The sequence below is a fragment of the Takifugu flavidus genome, chromosome 10 (genome assembly GCF_003711565.1).
Source record: "Takifugu flavidus isolate HTHZ2018 chromosome 10, ASM371156v2, whole genome shotgun sequence".
Classification (NCBI taxonomy): Eukaryota; Metazoa; Chordata; class Actinopteri; order Tetraodontiformes; family Tetraodontidae; genus Takifugu; species Takifugu flavidus.
The window spans coordinates 2,106,173-2,122,548 of NC_079529.1; the positions used below are offsets into that span (position 1 = coordinate 2,106,173).

At 47.9% G+C, this 16,376-nt stretch overlaps 2 protein-coding genes across 5 annotated transcripts; both read left to right on the top strand.

Annotated features, from left to right (window-relative positions):
• The first annotated feature begins 127 nt into the window (after positions 1-127).
• On the top strand, positions 128-931 carry lenep (lens epithelial protein). Its single transcript, XM_057044229.1, has one exon. It carries the CDS (start codon positions 313-315, stop codon positions 505-507), a length of 195 nt encoding a protein of 64 aa, XP_056900209.1. The 5' UTR covers positions 128-312; the 3' UTR covers positions 508-931.
• Positions 932-1,272: 341 nt separating this feature from the next.
• Positions 1,273-9,134, top strand: pbxip1b (pre-B-cell leukemia homeobox interacting protein 1b). Of its 4 annotated transcripts, none has more exons than XM_057044214.1 (11): positions 1,274-1,426; positions 2,961-3,030; positions 3,143-3,218; positions 3,423-3,466; positions 3,840-4,212; positions 4,599-4,844; positions 5,066-5,089; positions 6,184-6,236; positions 6,412-6,519; positions 6,611-6,845; positions 6,998-9,134. In XM_057044214.1, exons 2-11 carry the CDS (start codon positions 2,989-2,991, stop codon positions 8,491-8,493), a joined length of 2,697 nt encoding a protein of 898 aa, XP_056900194.1. In that variant the 5' UTR covers positions 1,274-1,426; positions 2,961-2,988; the 3' UTR covers positions 8,494-9,134. The 4 variants fall into 4 exon arrangements, with proteins under 4 accessions (XP_056900197.1, XP_056900194.1, XP_056900196.1 ...); XM_057044216.1 differs by having other exon boundaries at positions 6,611-6,701; XM_057044217.1 differs by lacking the exon at positions 5,066-5,089 and having other exon boundaries at positions 1,273-1,426; positions 6,611-6,701.
• Positions 9,135-16,376: the final 7,242 nt, after the last annotated feature.

The following is a 16,376-nucleotide window of genomic DNA, read 5'->3' on the forward strand; positions in this document are numbered from 1 at the left end:
TAGCGAGGTTCTGGAACACTCCTCTTTTTGTAGGCAGATGATCCTGTGACAGAGGGGGGCTGATTCAGGGACAATTAGAACGTATGGGTATGGTCTCTGTGGGGGTGGGAGGGGGAGCCATACAATGGGGGACAAGGCCTTTAGTTAATCAGCAGATGTTTCAAAGCACGGAACAGTCGAGAAGAAGCAGGACATGAATGGAAGCATCGCCCTGTTTCTGTAGGAGGTTATAAGTAAAGGAGGCTGCCGGGACACTGAGCAGACCCCAGCCGGAGCACAGGCCAAATCCGATCTGATCCTCCCAGCACAGCCATGCACCCCCAGCGTCCTCTTCCCCAGGCCATGCCCTCGTCCACTCTGGGACAGCATCTTCGGGACATGGCGATGGGTCTGGGAAGAGGCAAGAACTTCTTGGGTGGCAACTTTGGCTACAGCTTCATCCAGTCGGTGAAGGAGTGCCTGTATTTCCTGCTCTGCTGCTGGTGCATCAAAGAGATCCTGGACTGAGGCTAAGATTAGATCAGATGATCAAACACTGATTTTTTTTTTTAATTATTTTTTAATCAACTTGGCTCCTTTAATTTCATCCAGCTTTGATTTAATCAAGCATAGAGTGATTGACTCGCGAGGCCAAGCCAAGGCAAGTATGAATCCAGTCCAATGTGACAGCCGATAAGGGAATAGAATCCAATCGTTTTTGATTTTCAGTCGATTTCAATTTTACGGAATCCGTAAACGTTACTCTTTTTCTGTTTTCCAGTGCCTATGTGATGCATTCTTTGGCTGGAGGAAACACAGTGGCATATTTCCAGATGCACGATTGTACATTGTGAGACAGGTTCACACATCCTGAGCTGAGATCTTGAGATCTGATTTTTTTTAATGTACAACTAGTGTGCAAAAAATAAAGGACATAATGGCTAGAAAATTATTAGTTTTATGTCTGTATTCTTTTAAATTTTTATTTTTGTGTTTCTCTCATAGTAAGATTTTAAGAACTATTCACAAAGCCACATTTTAAGAATGTAGTGTGGCTTTATGGTTTCCGTGCTGGCACAAGCGTGCACGGTGGACAATGTTGCATTACCATCATCCCGGATTTTAAGCCGAGCCCGTGGACAGTTAAATCCCGGACTGAAGGGTTTTGGCTAAGGGAAAAAAGACAACATACATGTAAGATGTCTGAGTTACAAACGACCCGTCATCTGCGCCTGTCAATCAACTGTGGAGCTCCCCCTGTCAAGCACCGCGACGCTGCGCTGCTATTGGTCCAACTGGAGGTTCGGGGGCGGGATGAGAGCGAATGCTTGGCCCTGATTGGACAAGGACCGCGTGGGTCACGCAAGTTCTGGATTAACCAAGTTCACAAGTTGGCCAGGAAGCCTGAGAAGCGTCTGCGGCTTCAGAAGTAAAACAGCGGACCGGGGTAAGTGGAAGAAAACATATTTAAGCTTTTGGTTTCACCGGGTGTTTATTTTTTTATTCGTAAATGAAGACGTCGTTGCTTGTTCCTCTGTGTCGCCAACATCAACACAAGCTTACTTCCTCCTGTTACTGTTGAACGTTATTGCCTTTGAATTAATGTGTTTTTTTAACTTTACTTTAAATATTCCTAATTTAATTCTAACCAACCAAAGCTTTCAACATATTTTTTGCATGTTGAATGTTCCTTTTTTTTGCCGTTGGTGTATTATTTTAGCTGCACAGCGACAAGATCCATTTCCTGTCGGAAAAGCGTGAAATGACGTCATAACCATCGAGCCTCTGCTCTGATGCTGTTTATGAGCTGACTGGGACATACTGGGAACCAGTACAGTCCACTCCTAAAGGACTGCCCTGCAGATTATTCTCTTGACCTTTTTTGGTCAAAAATCTTCATGCTGAGTGCAGGATAATAACGTTAGGCCCGCAGCAGGTTATTTAGCTGAGCTATGAAGACATACCTGGCGTGTTGCTGGCAGCGATTTAACAGCTGATCTGCTGTATCCCAGTTGTGAAAAATACATAAACCTGCAGGGAGAGGCGAGAAGTGAACGACTGCAAAATATTAAATGCCTTTGCCTGCTCGGAGATGTTTGAGCAATAACAGGACAAATGAAGGTGTAATATGACACTTTTATAAAGAGACAGACAACAAAGCTGCATTTATTTTCCTAAAATCCATTAACAGGGTTGATTAATCCTTGTTCCGCCATCCTTAGAATCCATTTGTGCCTGTCTTCTACTGCACGCTCCCTCTTTCTGTCTCTCGTCAGTCTCACAGCAGCTATATTTAGCTGGTTCCTATTTAAGCCATCCCACCATAGGCTCCACAATGGTCCCCTGGCCCTCGGCTTGATTCCGAAGACTCCTCCTGGGACACGCTTGAGTGGGAGACCTAAATTGCACCGCTTAGATGAAATTAACTTTAGGGAGCAAACTGGCTCATTAAGGAGAAACGCTGAGGCTCTTTCATTCACTTAAGAAAGCCAAAATCTCACGTTGTCAAAATGTAGCTTCAGGGAAACAGTGAGCGTTTTGATTCTGGCCTTGGATCACATGCATGTATGTCGCGGATCATTAGTAGACATGTATTACCAGGCTGCTCGTTTTGAAGCGGTGCTGCTGCTGCCTGCACCTCCAGAATAGCGTCGGCCCTAGTTACCGACGTCTCTGCCAAAACGTTTCGGAGCTAGCGGCGACCAAAAAGCTCACAGCACGCGCAAACTACTAATGAAGAAGTGAATGGGCCGAGGGAGCCAAACATCCTGCACACATGAAGACACATGCACGCACATACACACATGCGTGTTGACAAAGACTTACAGTAGCTCCTTTATTGGCAGAGTGGGTGAGGCTGAATAGGCAAGCCATGTATTCAAATCCTGCCAATGGCTAAACAGAACATGCAAATATCTTAAGCTGTAGTTCTTGCAGTTTAAACTGGTTTGCTGTTATCTTGTGTTGTGTTGGTGTTGCAGGAAAGAGGCTAAAACGCTCCATGGGGCCATGTCTGGTGGAACCAACAGTTGGACCATCCTGACTTCTGAGGTATCACCTCTTTGGAAGCAGCGAGCTGGAGCAGTCGCTGTCATTCAGGCAGCTTTCCCACGGCCACGATGTCAGGATAAAGTTTGCAACTCATTTGATTGTTGCTTTCTAGGGATCCGTTGCTGAAACCATGAGGCCGGTGGCGGAGGGAACGCGGCGTGATGGGGAGAGCGAAGCGTCTGCAGAAGGTGCGTGGATCAAAACTCTGGCCCACATTGGAGGCTTTTTAGTGCAGGAAAAACACATCATTGACAAGTTTCACCCGTTTTTCTGTTTGCTCCATCGCTTATTATTCAAAAGAGATCATTTTATAATTAAAATTATCATAAATTTGCAAAATGAATGTTGTGCTCTGTCTCTGTCTCTTTTTTTTTTTAAACCTGTTTATCTAGAGAGCCAAGCAGCAAGTTCCGCAGCGTCTGCGGAGGGAGACATGGTAATATAGCTTTTTCATATGTTTTATTTATTGCTCTGAGTTTGCAGTTGGCCGGCGGAACCATTCTGCCATCTTTCACAGTTTGCAGTCAAAGCTCCCCTTTCATATTTAATTATTTAACTTTAGCCACCAGGAACCTACATTCTTGTAATATTCCACGATAAATCTTTCTTTCTTATTGAAGTATTAAAAATACATAGTAGTCCCTGTATAGATACAGGAATAAGGCAGTTCTCTTCCTGAAATGGAGATAATGTATACAATAAGCAGTCAATCTATAGTTATTGAACCAGAAATGTTTAAAACGATGAACTGAAGCGTCTCACGCTGGAGTAGTTTCAAGGAATTTTAATGACATCACTCTTTTGCCCAGGTACCGGAAAATAAAAGAGCCGAACTGAACGGAGACGGAAGCACAGACGGCGTTCCCCCGTGTTTGGATTCCTCCAGCAGTTTTCCCAGTGACGGCGACTCGCCCAGCCAGTCAGAGGGCCTCCCCGAGGGCCCGACGCAGCCCAGCGCGGAGCCGGATTCATTTTCCGACTCCTTCGCTAACTTGACCCCCTCCTCTGATGAGCCTGCTGCCTCAGCGCTGAACACAGAGACTCTGGGGAGGGTGGACCTTACGGAGGACGATGAGGGGCTCTCACAGGAAGGAGCGCATCGTCGGAACGTTGAGGGACTACAAGAGGAGGGGCTGCAGTCGGAGCAGCGTCGGGACACGGCTGGTGTGGGGAACCAGGCAGGTGAGAACCCGGGGGCTCATCGGTGTCTTTGCATGTGGGCCAGACGGCTTTTAAACTGGTTTAGAGGGAGTGAGATGCCTTTTTTACCCATGGAATTCACTAGTCAGCTTTGCCCTTTGATATTACGCTGATACAACAGGAGCTTTGAAAGTCCAGGCTGTTTTCCAGGATGCTAACAGCTTCCACAGAAGGCGGCTGAATCGCTTCCCTGTACTTTACTTTACTGCAGCGCGCAAGAACGTCTGGAGTCCCGCTGATAAACTACCTTGTCAGGTCAAAAAGTGGGACAAGTTTTGTGGGACACTCGGGTGGAAAGTGAAAGAGGAAGGTTGCGCCACTTGTAAATATTGTTGGAATGAAATGATTATTTGTCTTCACGGCTCCAGAGGCCACTGTGGCGACAGAGGGGGGCGAACAGAAGCCGCCGAAGGCAGCAGCGGAGGTCGGCCCACAGCTGAGGAGGAGGAGGTCTCTGTTGGCGTCTCTGGAGCGGATCGGGAGGGCGGAGGAGGAAGAGGAGACGGAGGAAGAGTTCCGGCTGCCACGGCAGCAGGAAGACAGCGGCTTCTCTGTGAACAAGTGCATCCTGGCTGCGCTGATTCTCTTAGGCCTCGGTACCATCTTTTTCTCAGGTATAAACTGTCTGCAACTCACCGGGTAACAAAATCAGGGGCAGATTCTTTGTTAATTACCTGGGTTCTGATTTCTGCTGTAGAGGTCTTTGCTTTCAACACACATCCAGACCGTTTAGGTCAATAAAAGTCAATGGTTTCCTTAATTGTTAGTGTTAAAGAACAATTTGTCCACTTCCGGAAGTACAGGTGATGAGTGCTCAGGTGTTTTGTTCCTGCAGGTTTCTTCATGGAGCCGGATGAGGGTAGGTCCCCGTGCGTGAGTGAACAATCGTCATTACTGCCCCCAGCATGCGCCTGTAGCTGTAAATGTGTGCATGATGGAAAAGGGATTTACAAACAGGCATTAACAAACAGGCTAAAGAAAACTACTGTACCTTGCATGGAGTGTTCATAACGATTCATAAATACACCTTAACGCTTTTAGATTCAAAAATTAACTCAATTTTCTCACAATAGAAAGGTCAGGTGGAGCCAGGGTTTGCAATGGTTTTAAAGACTGCAGTGTTTGAATAAAAGATCTCACCCCTAATGGGCTCAACAGAAACATCAATACAAATTTCCACGCGTTAAGACGCAGATGTATTGGGAGTACTTCTCATTCCCCGCGCTTGTGCTGACCACGGAGCAGCGGGAGCCGGCGGGGCAGCGAGAGCCCAGCGCCTCCGTGAGACGGCCGGAATTGTCCGTGTGATAACTGCCGAGCCAAGACGATGACAAAGCAAACTCATTACCGTTGCACCGCCCCAGTTTTCCAGTTGCGCTATGGTTACTTTCATCTGCGCTGTTGTATTCTGGGAAATCTGAGCACACCTCTGAGGAGACTGAACTCAAACACTGTGGTAGTTGTCTAATGTGTGGTGGATCATTAACTTCAGAAATGTAGCGTTAGACAGGAGAGGAAGCAAGGTGGAGGCAGGATGGAAGAGCTTTGACTGAACCATGATGAAAGGCTTTGGCCTTTTCATCTCTGGGGACTCGTAAAGACTTGGTGGGTTTTTTTAAATGTAATGATTCTAAGAATTTTGTAATGATTTCATCATTAAGAGCAACTCTTTTATTCACTGCACCCCATCATCTTAAACTCAAGGACAACAAGGTAGCAACTTGGACAGACTGTAAACAGTCAAACCTCTTAAATGCATCATGTTTAAACGGTTTAAACGGTTTAAACGTTTTGTCGAGGTCCATACTGGCTCAGAACAGACTTTACTGCATCCATGTTGTTATCCTCATGTCACTTCTTCACGTGTTTTAAATGGTTCCATGTGCTCTTTGGATGTCTTATTGACATGGAAATCAAGTTCCTTTTGTAATGCAACTGTTTTTACATTTGCAGAAAGTGGCTATGCCCCAAATGAGCCGAGAGACGCCGACTTGCCAGAAAATCAGGTCAGTTCTCTCTTCTTTTAACACCTCTGCTCTCTCCTTTTCTTCCTTTTTAGCAGGACGTACTCCGCGGAGCGCTCATGGCACCGTTGTTACAGTTAACTCACGCCTCTGCTGCTGTCTTAAAGGCCGTAGAGGATTTTACTATAAATTCTTGTGCTTTGTGCTGCTGTGACAGGAGTGGATGAGCACAGAGGCACCGCAACCAGACGCTGAGAGTGCAGAGCTTCTGAATCAGTTAGCCAAAGGCAGCCAGCAGATCTCTGAGCTACAGGCTCAGCTTCAGGTGTGATCCTATCACTCATCGTATAGCCACTGCGTATGTGTGCCTCGTCTACCTGCTCATGCAGTCACCTCTTGTTCCCTTTTCCCCACAGGCACAGACAGAAGAGCTGAAGGTAGCCAAGGGACGGGCAGAGGAGGGAGCAAAGGAGCGGATGCAGTGGGGGGAGGTGGAGAAGGAAAACAGTAGGTTAAAGACAGAGATGGCTTCTCTCCCTGTCCTTCAGAAAGAGAACCAGAGGATGAAGAAGGAGCTGGATTCTCTCCTGGCTCTACAGAAAGAACTAGAAACACTGAGAGCCACTGTGACTGAGTTAAAACTCCCCACAGGTACAAGGGAGGGTAGAAAAGGGAGGTGATGAGTTTAGAGGGTGTAGTTGATAGTCTTGAGGTAGAATCACTTTTCATTCTTTCTTCTGAAATTAAATCTCACTCCTTATCTGTGAGTTGTACTCGCGTAACGATTTATTGTCCTCCCTCAGCCCCCAGTGAGCTGCCGGTGAAAGACTCTGCGTCGCCACCTACTGGACAGACAGGGGACAGCACGCAGGGAGCTGCTGAACTTCCAAACAAGGACAAGTCGTCTTGGGACGAACAGAGGGTTAAATATCAACATGCGGATAAAAGTCAAAAACATAAAGGAATGGATGAGCAGAAGGTGAGGGAAAAATCTCAGTGGATGGAAGGAGGGAGAAAGAAAAATGATAATCGAGGTAAAGCAGAGTGGGAGACGGGGGAACGCCAGCCGGAAAAGTTCAGCAAGGAGAAATACAACAAGGGTAAGAAGGAGACCGAACCGTGGCAGAAAGACAGCGCGAGAAGAGGCGATGAAGGAAAGTCCTGGAAGGACAGGAAAGGTGGGGAAGAATGGAAAGAGAAAAGTGATAGAAAGGAATGGAATGAGGAGAAAGACTGGAAAAAAGCAAAGCAGTTGCATCAGGGTGCACAGCTGAAGAAGGAACAGAAAAAGGATTGGAAGGAGAGAGACGGTGAGAGGCACAAGGGTGGCGAGGAGCGAAAGGTGGAAAACAAGGGATACAGAGAAAGTGGCAAAGAAAAATGGGACAAAAAACAGCCAAAAGAAAAAGGAGGGAAGAAGGAGTGGAAGCCTGACGGACAGTGGAAAAACAGTCAGGATCAGAGTAAAGAAGGGAAATGGAAGAGTGAGAAGGCACAAGATCAAGAGAGCCGAGGCCCCAGGAAAGATGGGAAAGGGTGGGGAGGGAGTAAAGAGCAGAAAGAGAAAGAGTGGAAGAGCAGGAGTGACGGTAACAAATGGAAGAAGGATGAGAGGAACCAAGAGATGAACGCCTCGGGGAGAGATGGGACGCACAAGGAGGAGTGGAAGAGGGCCGACAAGAAGCAGAGGGGACGGCCCAAACAAGGGATGAAGGACGGAGACGGATCGCCTTTCCGCAGAGATGGGAGCAAAGTCCCCGGTCACCGTGGCAACCACGACGCCCACCTGCGGGGAGAAAGAGAGCCCTCTCGCCCCCGACCCTCCGTGAAGCAGCCGGAGTACTGGCTCAACCAGAGAACCCGTCTGCAGCGGAACCCCAAACCCCCCCAGCACTGTCACTCGGTGGAGACGTGCGCCCAGACCGAGGGGCTGCCCCCCGTCACCTTCCGCGAGTTCGAGGCCGTCCTGCACACTTACCTGGCCAGGGCCAAGGAGGTGGGGGTGGACGCCTCCGCCAGGGAAGAGCTCCAGAAGCTCGCCACTGAGTTCTTCAAGGACGGACTCTTTGTTCACGACCAAATGAGGTTCCAAGACTTCGTGGAAGATTTGGGAGACGTTCTGGAGGACATGGTGGAAGGAGACGACGACGATGATGACGACGAAGAGGGTAGCGCCATAGAGGAGGAAATGGAGGGCTTTCAACGAGAAGTCATGAGGAAGTTTTCATCAGCAACTTCCGGCGGGAAAGAAGGAGCCAAAGGAGACCGGAGGAAGGAGAGCAGACGAGGACACGCCTGAAAAGATGGAAGTTTCAGAGACGAGCGCTCGTTCTTTTCAGACCACAGCTGCTTACAGGCGTTCATGCATCAGCTCGGCACGCTAACAGGTAGCTAGCGTTGTAGCCTAGCTTCACATTTGACCCGTGCAGAGGCTTCTGGAGCTCTTTAGTCTTATTCCCGTCTGTCTCCACTGAAGACCTGCTCACTCTTCACGTTTGAACCTACAACCTTCTGTCTTGATGCGTTCACGACTCCTCCAGTCGGATCCTCTTTAGTCCACTAACAGCTTTCAATAGGCTGGTTGTCACCTGCTGGCCAACAAAAAGTGTAAATGTGAAATGAGCGAAAAGTTTGTTTTCCTTTATTTTGATGAATGTACATAATCGATTAATATTTGAAATCCGCTTAACTTATTTTGTGCACGTGAGTTCATAAGTCCTCTGCTTCTTCATGTTGAGCGCGTAGGTTTCAGGTCCGTGTGCACTAAAAGCTTAAAACCTTTCTGTTGATTTTGTGGGGTGAAAATGTTGAGTTGTTGCTGTTTCAGGGCCTCTTTTTTTTTACATTTTTGAAGCTCTTACTGCTTGATAATTGACCTGTCTGATTAGAGTCCAACCCATATTTATGAGAACACAATAAAAGAGTTTCCTGCATCTCTGATTCGGTGCTGCTGTTGTCTCTTTCTGCACCGTCTGGACCAGGGGTGGCCAACCAGTCAGAGCCACATCACACACATGGGCACACGTGAACATCACCTCATCCCTTCCTCACACACAGACCTCTGCTTAGCCAGATTTATGGTAAATGTCACACACCAACATGATAATTTGACTTCCTCAGAACACGGGCCAGTCATTCTCAACAATGAACATTGTGCACTGTTTGTGCACACACAAACTCTCAGTTCAACTAAGGCCACAAACAAAAATATAATAATTGAAATCTTTTTTTCTCTTACTATGCATGTTGCTTAGTGGGACTTCTGGCATTCCTTGCTTTGAACAATCCTCTTCAAATCTGGCTTGTATTCAGTTGTTGCCAGGCAGTCGGAACAGATCGATGCTTTGGTTTCACGTGTTTCAGGACAGAAAACAGACTCGCAGACGTGTGTTGACCCAAATATTGACAGGATCTTAACGCAGCCCGTTTGACATTGGGGTATTTTCCCATTGGCGATCATCTCCAACTCAGCTGCAGCCTCATCTGTGGCTGACGGGGCTTTAAAACAGTGCGTCTCCACATTAAAAGGGTCAGCGAGGAATACGATCCTTTTCAGTTGGAGATCACGGAACCGGGTCACGAAGCTTTCGTGCATTTTTATCCTGCCATTTTGAAGGCGAACTTGACACTAATTGTTTACTCAAAAGATCTCGTCCCTACTGAGAAACTTTGCGCTATTTTCATCTAACGCGCATGCGCTTTTGGCGAAAGGAGCGAAGCGAAGCGAACACGCACATTAAAAAAACAAACCCAACCCCAAACCCACAAACCCAAACTTCGATATGAACGTTGGAGCCGCATGAAACCAGGCAAAGAGCCGCCTGGGTTGGCCAGGCCTGGTCTGGAGGTTCCACGCCGACTTTAAACTATTTACTCCAAGAGTGTTGCTTGAAAAACAGCAGCTAACGCAAGCTTGCAAATGAATGAATCATTAATCAAATGTGTGAAAGTGAATCATGCACAGCCGCCCGATACCGTTGTGCATGATAGATGAGCACAGAAGGAAGCGTGAATAAGTGGAAGGGGGGGGGAGTCTATTAGGGAAGAAATTATGACGATTCTTCCTCTTTTTGAGACATTTGTTTTAAGAATCCAGCCACAGAGGAAGTGTGACTCAGGTAGCGTCTTGGCTGCTGCACGGTCTCACGTCAGGGGCTCGGGTCTGAGCCGGGCTGCACACATCCAACTTTTACCATTACTGGGGGGACAGAGCGAAACCTTGGACGCTTGTTTCACCACCTGCTCTTCGTTCTGAAAGGCGTTCTTTGCTTCACGTCGTCTCCTCCAGTAGGAGACGATCGAAGAGCCCGTTTGACCCCTGAGAGGTCACCTCTGCTCTCTCTCTTCCTCCTTAATGAGACGTGTTAAACGGAAACAGGTGTGTTTTCTCAGTGTTCAGTCCAGGTCCCCGTGTAACTGGTGGAACTCCGTGACTCTCGTGTCCAGGATTATCTTTTTATTCTGACAGCAACAAATAAAAATACGAATAAGCAATTAACAGCCCGCTTCCGTTCCTAGACACACACAAGGCGGGGAGACATACATTAGCGAAACTCGTCATGGCAAGTAAGCTAACGGTCGAAACTGTTTAAACTTCATATTTAAGTGCTGGTATGTTCTATTGTATTTATAACATGAATAAACAAACACATTAAACAATCAATTAGAATACATAAATGTATGAACAGAGAACCAAACGTAACTAATCCAAATTGATGTGATGGAAAATGAGACACCCACCTCTCCCACAAGAGTATATTGCAAAAGGGGAGAGGCGGAAGGATCACCATCACTTTTATAGGGGACACCACAGAAGAAGAAATGCAGGACACCGGAAATTCTGTATGGACCATGTTTTGTGTAATTAAACGCCCCATAACATAGTATGACACAAAGGCCCTGTTACACCTGCGTGTCTGACACCATCGCAGAGGATGCAGCGTTTTCGCCACAGACGGACCAACGCCTCGAAGCGGGCGCCCGTCCCGTTCTCCTGAACAATGCCCCTCCCCCTCGTGCTCTCAGCCGGCTTTATAAGAATCCCCAACACAGCTCTCTCTGCAGGCGTCTCGAGTTAAAACCGTCTCTTGGACGGCATCAAAGCATCATTTACCAGAGGCCTCTGGGCCAGCAGGTGGATCATTCTCACCTGTGGTGACCACCGCTTCACCTCTGCAGTGCCAGTGGGTGTGTGTGTGTGTGTGTGTGTGTCTGTGTGTGTGTCTGTGTGTGTGTCTGTGTCTGTGTCTGTGTGGAACAGATCTGGGTGTGTGTGCGTGTGCGATTTTGTGTGTGTGTGTGTGTGTGTGTGTGTGACGTTCCAGTCTAGGGTATGGAATTGTGAACCAGGGAAAAGTGAAGGTGGCACGAGGAATAACGCAAGAGCAACAGTGAAATATAGATTTAATGACAAAAAGTGGGGTTGATACAAAAATAAGTGAGCAAATAAGTTATAAAGACCTAATCAATAGTTAAAGGCCCGTTGCATGGCAAACACTACGAAAGTAGACAAAGGTGGCTTCTCCTCAGCAGCAGGCCTCCTGCAGCCGACGGGCTGCGTATCGAAAACCGAGTGGGAACTGGTCACGGGACTGAACGAAAACGGAGCCAGAAGGATTCGTTGGGTGGCACCCCAGGACTTTTAAAGGGAAGCAATCTCGGACAAGTCAATCACAGTCCATGAGGCAGCACCTAATGGAAACGAGGAAACACAAAACACGGGGGCGGGACAAAACGGAACCAAACGCGCAAATGTAAAAGCAAACTATGCAACATAACTGGGATCGTAACAGTGTGTGTGTGTGTGTGTGCGTGTGTGTGTAACAGATCTGTGTGTGTGTGTGGTGTGTGCGTGTATGTGTGGAACAGATCTGTGTGTGTGTGTGTGTGTGTGTGTGGAACAGATCTGTGTGTGTGTGTGTGTGTGTGTGTGTGTGTGTGTGTATGTGTATGTGTGTGTGGAACAGATCTGGGTATGTGTGTGTGTATGTGTGGAACAGATCTGGGTGTGTGTGTGTGTATGTGTGGAATAGATCTGTGTGTGTGTGTGTGTGTGTGTGTGCGTGTATGTGTGGAACAGATCTCTGTGTGTGTGTGTGTGTGTGTATAACAGATCTGGGTATGTGAATGTGGGACTTGGAGTCACCCATGCCGGGGCATGTGTATGTGTGTGTGTGTGTGTGTGTGTGTTGGACCCGTGCTTACCCATGCCGGGGCATGTGTATGTGTGTGTGTGTGTGTGTGTTGGACCCGTGCTTACCCATGCCGGGGCATGTGTATGTGTGTGTGTGTGTGTGTTGGACCCGTGTTTACCCATGCCGGGGCATGTGTATGTGTGTGTGTGTGTGTGTGTGTTGGACCCGTGTTTACCCATGCCGGGACACGTGTCATTTCCTCAGCGCGGGAGCGACATCTGCCCCACTGACCGTGCCGCGCGAGTCACCTGCTGCCAGTGTGTCAGTGTGATCAGACGCGGTCACGCACACAGTGACGAAACTGACAGAAGCGACGGCTGCAGTTCTGCAGGAGGATTTGATCTATAGCGCTGAAGAAAGTCAAACTTTCGTCAAACATCAGGCGAAGCGAGGTTCTATTCTGAGCAGAAGAGAAGTTTCGGGAGCAGCTCCGGGTTCTGCACATTGGCCACCAGGGGGAGCAGCGCCCTACCGTAGGACAAGTTCTTCTCTCCTTGTTTAACAAAAGGGTTCGGTTCGGCGGTAAAGTGATAAATGTCCTCTCCAGACGCTTCAGAGTCTTTCAGCAGACTCAGAATAGGCATGGAGAGGTTAACCTGAGTGCCTAGTCAGTAGTTTCCATTCTATAAAAAGTTATTTTGAAACCCTCCAGGTTGGGATCCACTTCCACATGCTGGAAAATACGACAGCTGCTCTGCTTTTGTTTCAGATTGGCTGTTCAGAGACGTTGGAGGCCGCTGTGAGGGGGCTCAGCTGTGATGCTAAATGGGAGAATTTAATTTGAATGTGGATGTCAGAGACAATCAGTACAAATGTAGCTGCAGCTTTGTTTTTAGAGGTTGTTGAAGGTGGAACTGCCACACTCTTCCATATCTGCTAACGTCCGGAGCAAAAGCACCAGGTAAGGGAGGAGGAGGGGGGATCAGGCAGGAGAGAAGGAAAGACCGAGGAAGAGAGGAAGCGTCCTGGCGGTTTGGCTGCAGAATGTAACCTTTATGCCAGCTGGGAACTTTTTATTGTATTTATTGGACAGTCAGACGCCACAAAATGTAAGTAAGAAATAAGATGTAAACAACATATCCGGAGTTTGAAAGTCAAGACCTTCTCCATGCAGAAGGAGCAGCTGCCACAATTGAATAAATTTGTTGAATCGCTTCCAGTTTTGGAGACATTAATATATCCCCAGTCCAGAATGAGGGTCACAGTGGACGATGGGATGTCCAGTGTCTCAAAATCAGACGTCTGGCAGCCAAAGAAAGTCAATGAGACGTCCAATGGGGACATGAGTGGACATGGCTCCAGAGGGTTAGAATAAAGAGACATGATGGACATGTCCGTCTCAGCACCAGGATGTTGTGGACATGTCTCACACAGTGGGGCAGCATCAGACTAAATAGGGGACAGTTTGGACTTTGTCCAATAGACAGGCACAGATAAAAGATGAATGGACAGTGGACAGACGCCCCTCGGACAGATCTACGTATGTTCAGATGCTAAAGGAGGAAACTGGGTTTTTACCTGTCCTACACACTCCTGTCCACTTCTTTGTAATGACACCTGCTTTTGTAGTAACTCCAGCTGGGGGAAAATGGCAAAAAAATGGTAATGTGTGTGTGTGTGTGGGACCCGCAGTCACCCATGCCGGGGCATGTGTGTGTGGGACCCGTAGTTACCCATGCCGGGGCATGTGTATGTGTGTGTGGGACCCGTAGTTACCCATTCCGGGGCAGGTGTATGTGTGTGTGGGACCCGTAGTTACCCATGCCGGGGCATGTGTGTGTGTGTGTGTGGGACCCGTAGTTACCCATGCCGGGGTGTGTGTGTGTGTGGGACCTGTAGTCACCCATGCCGGGGCATGTGTGTGTGGGACCCGTAGTTACCCATGCCGGGGTGTGTGTGTGTGTGTGGGACCCGTAGTTACCCATGCCGGGGCATGTGTGTGTGTGGGTGTGTGTGGGACCCGTAGTTACCCATGCGGGCATGTGTATGTGTGTGTGGGACCCGCAGTCACCCATGCCGGGGCATGTGTGTGTGGGACCCGTAGTTACCCATGCCGGGGCATGTGTGTGTGTGTGTGGGACCCGTAGTTACCCAGCCGGGGCATGGGGGTGTGTGTGTGTGTGTGGACCCGTAGTGACCATGCTGGGGCATGTGTGTGTGTGTGGGACCCGTGGTTACCCATGCCGGGGCATGTGTGTGTGTGTGTGGGACCCGTAGTTACCCATGCCGGGGCATGTGTGTGTGTGTGTGGGACCCGTAGTTACCCATGCCTGGGCATGTGTCATTTCCTCTGCTGCTCAGCTGTAGTGAACTCAATGAATGACAACACAGGATTGTTACGTGTTCATGACCTCTTGACCTGTAATGGAGTTCACCATTAAAGTGTGGGTGACCCAGTTCGCTCAGAACAATCCTCAGTCTCACGTCGTTTTTATGCCCATTTAAATAACGTAAGGGAAGATTTCCCAACGAGTTGGATCAATCAATATCCGATATTTCTCTCTGTCTTTAGCAAACAGACGAGCACAAATGTCGCACGGATGCACAAACTGGAAAATACTCACGAGTGCGGCAGTCTTAGCTTGACGCTTTGCCAAAATACCGTTTCAGAAAAATCGCTGCAAAAACCCACAGTGACTAAGGATACAGGAAGTCAGTTTTCTCTTTATGGGTGCAAGTATTTATATTTAGGCAGCTGTCTTTTTATGTCAGTGACCAGAGCAGTCAGCGTATTATTTTGTTCCCCCCCTCATAACAGCGATTTATGTGGTTCACACCAGCCATTCACATCTGACTGTACAATTTACTGTGAGTCATCCTGGCCTCTGACTGACACATTATGGGCTTTCGGTCTGTGTGGCCTTGGCGTGCATCCAAAAAGATCGCTCTCGAAAAGAATATTTTGTCAACACTGGAACCTTTCCCCTCCAGAGTGAGAACTGGAGGGGGGGACTAGATCTCACGGTGGTGCTGGCAGTTAATGTTCCACCGGTGCGTTTAAAACAAAGAGAGTGTGACACCCTTCAGAGATTTCCGTCTTCCTAGTATGTTATTACTCTTTTGTTTGACCGGAGTCCAGAGCCAGAACTCATTGTTCCTGTCCAGGGGTGGAAAATTCCATGGGATTCTGCTGACTTGGAACAGTTGCAATAATCAAAATGGCCACTAGATGGAAACACAGTACATATACCTGCGCTTAATCGTAATGGATTGCTAAAACAATAATAATCTTTAAAAAAAAAAAAAAAAATAAACACTTCTCGTTTGTGTTTTGTCATTTTTATTTCTGTATTATATTTTGTATTATTGCAGCAAACTTTTGCTTTGGCGATGTAAAAGATAAAATTTTATTGAATTATTACATCGAATCGAATCGAATTCAGTGGTTTTGGTTTGACTCGTCCCGCACACGTTTGTATTTCCTGCTTAAAATGTGAGGGACCTCGCAGCCGCTGACCTGTTGCTGAGCTTTCTTGACAACAGCACTGATGAAGAGCTTCAACTTCCTGCAGCGAACAGGGCATCTTTGCGAGTTCAGCCAGCGCAGTGTCCTCAGATACTCCCACACGGCTCCATGTGCAGCAGCTGCCTTCCCTGAGAGGACGGTACGACAGCCAGACGGAAAACAACCTCAGGCTCTTTGCAACCGCAGGTTACAATTTGCTTCGTTTGCGTTTGTTCCCGTTTATGATCAGTGATGCGGATGCGTTCCCACCTCGACAGCAAATGTCGCGGGATTTCAGGAACCCTACAACAGTCTGAGCCGTTTCTCCTGCCAAAACAAGTTCAGCAGCGCGCCGGCTTGTGCACACAAGTTTTTGGTCTGGGTTGCTTCATACGAACGCACCAAGTGAAATGTGAGCTCATTATACGCGCTTGGATACTCTCAGATCTTTGGGAAAGCCAAACCTAAAGGGAGGCGCGTAGCTGTAGATGTGAGATCCAACCAAGAAGAAAGGAATAAATTAGTGATGGCCGAGCTGTTTTA